The sequence below is a fragment of the Bison bison genome, unplaced genomic scaffold, assembly GCF_000754665.1.
Source record: "Bison bison bison isolate TAMUID 2011002044 unplaced genomic scaffold, Bison_UMD1.0 scf7180017864112, whole genome shotgun sequence".
NCBI classification, from domain to species: Eukaryota; Metazoa; Chordata; class Mammalia; order Artiodactyla; family Bovidae; genus Bison; species Bison bison.
In genome coordinates, this window is record NW_011494684.1 from 27,492 (window position 1) to 31,939 (window position 4,448).

General features: G+C 39.6%; 1 protein-coding gene across 1 annotated transcript in view; it reads left to right on the forward strand.

Annotated features, from left to right (window-relative positions):
* Positions 1 to 4,448, forward strand: part of LOC104988007 (interferon-induced very large GTPase 1-like) — a 32,758-nt gene that overhangs the window by 20,032 nt on the left and 8,278 nt on the right. The window contains 2 exon segments of the mRNA XM_010839146.1: positions 3,503 to 3,658; positions 3,661 to 4,440. Coding sequence (XP_010837448.1) covers positions 3,505 to 3,658; positions 3,661 to 4,440 — 934 coding nt within the window. The 5' untranslated portion in view covers positions 3,503 to 3,504.

The following is a 4,448-nucleotide window of genomic DNA, read 5'->3' on the forward strand; positions in this document are numbered from 1 at the left end:
AAGTCTGACACTGTTTCCCCATCTATTTCCCATGAAGTGATGGGACCAGATGCCATGATCTTCATTTTCTGAATGTTGAGTTTAAGCCAATTTTTTCATTCTCCTCTTTCACCTTCATCAAGAGGCTTTTTAGTTCTTCTTCACTTTCTGCCATAAGGGTAGTGTCATCTGCATATCTGAGGTTATTGACATTTCTCCCGGCAATCTTGATTCCAGCTTGTGTTTCTTCCAGTCCAGCATTTTTCATGATGTACTCTGCATATAAGTTAATTCCTTGAGACTTCAAAGAATTTGTCTTAAAAATTTAGATATTTTAGAAAACTCAGTTGGAAAAGTTGTTCTCTCTTCTAATTATGTTTTGGCTGCACTGGGTCCTTATTGCTGTGTGCAGGCTTTCTCTATTTGCAGTAAGTGGGGGCTACTCTAGTTGCAGTGTGCATATGCACACTGCATCATCTCATCCACATCCTGTCTTCACTTCCTTTGCATATATACCCAGGGCTTCTTATTGTTATGGCTTCTTTTATTGTGGAGCACAGCCCGTAGGGCACATGGGTTTTAGTAGTTGCAGCACATGGGCTCAGTAGTTGTGGCTTGTGGGCTCTAAGCACAGGCACAGGTGTTGTGGTGCACAGGCTTAGTTGCTCTGTGGCATGTGGGATCTTCCTGGACCAGGGATCAAACCAGTGTTCCCTACATTGCAAGGTGGATTCCTAACCACTGTCCACCAGAGAAGCCCAAAAAATCTGTTTTTTGAATTACTGAGTCTGCCATTAAATTTAGATTCAAATTTTAGTGACATTGGTGAAGATGGAAAGCACAAAATCAAAATGACTGTAAGATGACATGACAATTAGAGTGATTCAGTAAAGACAAAAATGAAGGAAAAATCTAAGGGAGAGGTGGTAGGGGATTAAAAAGAATTGAGATTTAGGAGAGATTGAAAAGGATAATTTGAAAGGACATGAAACTACATTCACATTAGGAGGAAGAGGATGCATAGGATTATAATAGTGACATTCAGTAGGACAGGAAATACAATAAGAGAGGAAACCTGAATTATGTGTGAAGTTGAAATGTGTGAAATCTCATCTCATATAATGTGTCAAAGACAAGGTGGTTAAAAACATAACATTGAGACAACACTGCATATAAGAGCATTTGGTTCTACATACACACATTAAGATGGAATCAGTAGATAAAGAGAATTTGATTATACATATATAGTTTATAATATAAAATAGATATATATATAATGATATTAACTAGTGTCAGAGGAAGAGTGAGAAGAGGGTGACAAGTATAAATCAGCTAAGAAGTGCATTTTATTTATTGAGATAAATTAACATATAACCTTGCATAAGTCTAAGGTATACAATGTTCTGATATGATACATTTTTATATCGCCAAATGACCAAGATAGAGTTAGCTAACACCTCTATCTCATCACAGTAGCATTTCTTTATTGTGGTGAGAACAAATAAGATTAAGTCCCTTGGCAACTTTATCATTTATAATACAGTATATTGTTTATAATTGGGGAAGGCAATGGCACCCCACTCTAGTACTCTTGCCTGAAAAATCCCATGGACTGAGGAGCCTGGTAGGCTGTAGTCCATGGGGTCGCTAAGAGTTGGACACAACTGAGCAACTTCACTTTCACTTTTCACTTTCATGCATTGGAGAAGGAAATGGCAACCCACTCCAGTGTTCTTGCCTGGAGAATCCCAGGGACAGGGGAGCCTGGTGGGCTGCCGTTTATGGGGTCACACAGAGTTGGACACAACTGAAGTGACTTAGCATAGCATAGCATACCATTGTTTATAATCACTATGTGTCCTATGTGCTCTGCTTAGTCGCTCAGTTGTGTCCAACTCTTTGCAACCCCATGGACTGTAGCCTGCCAGGCTCCTGTGTCCATAAGGATTCTCCAGGCAAAAATGCTGGAGTGGGTTGCCATGCCCTCTTCCAGGAGATCTTCCCAACCTAGGGATCAAACCCAGGTCTCCTGCATTGCAGGCGGATTCTTTACCATCTGAGCCACCAGGGAAGCCTAGATATCTAGGACTTATTTATCTACTGATGGCACATTTGTACCTTTAAACAGTATCTCCCTAATTCCTACACTTTCCAATCCTGGTAACCACCATACTACTCTGGTTTTACAAGTTTGGCTTTTTTAGATTCCACATGTAAGTGATATGATACAGAATTTCTCTTTCTTGGTCTGACTTATCTCATTTAGCATAATGCACTCAAGGTCCATCCATGTTGTCATACACAAATGGCAGGACTTCCCTCTTTCTTGTGACTATATAATATTCCACTGTGTGTCTGTGTCTGTGCATGCTGTATCACATACGCTTTATCCATTAAGCCATGGGCTGACACTTAGGCTGTTTCCATATCTTGGCTATTGTGAATAATGATGCAATAAATATGGGGGTGCATATATCTCTTCAATATCCTGTCTTCACTTCCTTTGCATATATATCCAGGACTGGAATTGCTGGGTAGTATTGTGATCCTATTTTTCACTTTTGAGGAAACTACTATCTTTTCCATAGTGGCTAAACCAAGTTAAATTCTCAGCAACAGTATACAAGGGTTCCCTTTTTCTACACCCTCTCTAGCATTTATTATTTGTAGAATATATGATGATGGCCATTATGATTGGCTTGAGGTGATACCTCATTATCATTTTGATTTGCATTTCCCTAACAATTAACAACGTTGAGTGACTTTTCATGTGCCTGTTGGTCATCTGTATGTCTTCTTTGGAGAAACACCTATTTATTCTTTGCCTACTTTTTCCTAATATTCTTTTAATGTAACTACCCAATTTTCCCAGCATCATTTATTGGAATTTTTTTTCCATTGTTTTCTCACCTCTTTTGTCATAGATTATTGACCATAAGTGTGTAGGTTTATTTCTTGCCTCTCTATTCTATTCCATTGATCTATATGTTTGCTTTTATGTCAATGTCATGCTCTTTTTATTAATGTAGCTTTGTAGTATAGTCTGCATAGGGAACGTGATACATCCAGCTATTTTTTTTCTCTAGTCAGCTTGCAATTGAGTCTTCTGTGGTTCCAAAACAATTTTTAGAATTAATTTGTCCTACTTTTGTGAAAGTATCCTGGGTATTCTGATAGTGATTGTATTAAATCTATAGATTGCTTTGGATAGTGTGGACATTTTTAACAACATTAACCCTTCTAATCAAGGAACACAGGATATCTTTCCATTCCTTTTTATCATTTTCAAATTCTTTTATCAGTGTTTATAGTTTTCAGAATATAGGTCTTTCACCTTCTTGGTTAAGTTTATTCCCTGGTATTTCATTCTTTTCAGTATGATCATAAATGGGACTGTTCCCTGAAATTTTTTTCTGATAATTCATTATTAGTGTATAGAAAAGCAACTGATTTCTGCAAATTAGTCACAGAATTCTGCATATTAACATGCAACAGGCTAACTGAGCATCTTTTCTTTCCACAGCCATGGACACAGCAGAATCTAGGCCCAATGAACCCCTGTTTAGAGGCAAAAATAGGCAAGATCTCCAAGAGATGCTCGGAGAAGTAGGACTGGCAGTTGAATACTAGTTGTCAAAGCTGCAGGAACACCTGGGTGTGACTTCTGCCCATGCCTTACAACGCTAGAAGAAAAAGACCTCCAGAAACTGAAATGCCAGGTGCAACATTCCTGGGAGAAAAGGGCCCTGGAGAAACTGCTTAACCTGTCACACTCAAATACTCTTTCAGAGTTACAGGAGTCTTGGGTGGAATCATTAAAGAAAAGGAAGATGGAGGCAGAACAGGCACTGCAGGAACAAAGAGAAATGCTGTCAGAACAGAGGCAACAACAGGAAGAGGCAGTGAGGAAAAAGGAAGCAGTGCTGAGGCAAACAATGGAGATCCCCAAAGAATTCTGGCCATCACCTGAAAACCCCCCAGGAGAAGTCATGGAAGATATGCAGAGACAACTCAAGGTCATGAAGGGGGCACTTTCTCACAGGAAAAATCTTCTAGATAGAGAACTGGTGAGACATGCTTCTGGAGGACTAGCCCTACAGGGAATTTACAAAACCAGTGACCAAAGGTGTCTTATAGGGAAGAAAGAGGAGCTACTCTGCATCCCCACGGAGTTTGTACTCCTTGGCCCTACTCAGGGTACACGGACAGAAATGAAAGAATTTACATCTTCTCAAGAAGAATCCATGTTCACTCAGACTGTAGAGAAGCTGGGCTTCAGTGTAACTGCCTTAGCAAAGGGTGGAGGTTGGGGAATTAGCCTGGAAGCTGGTATGGATCAGAGCATGCATTCAGAATCCAAGAAAATACAACAGTCACATTCTACACACTCTTATTTCTGCTCAATCAAGTTCATCTATATCCCACTGGCTTCCTTCTACTTTCCGGTTGACCAGGTCCCACTTTCCAAT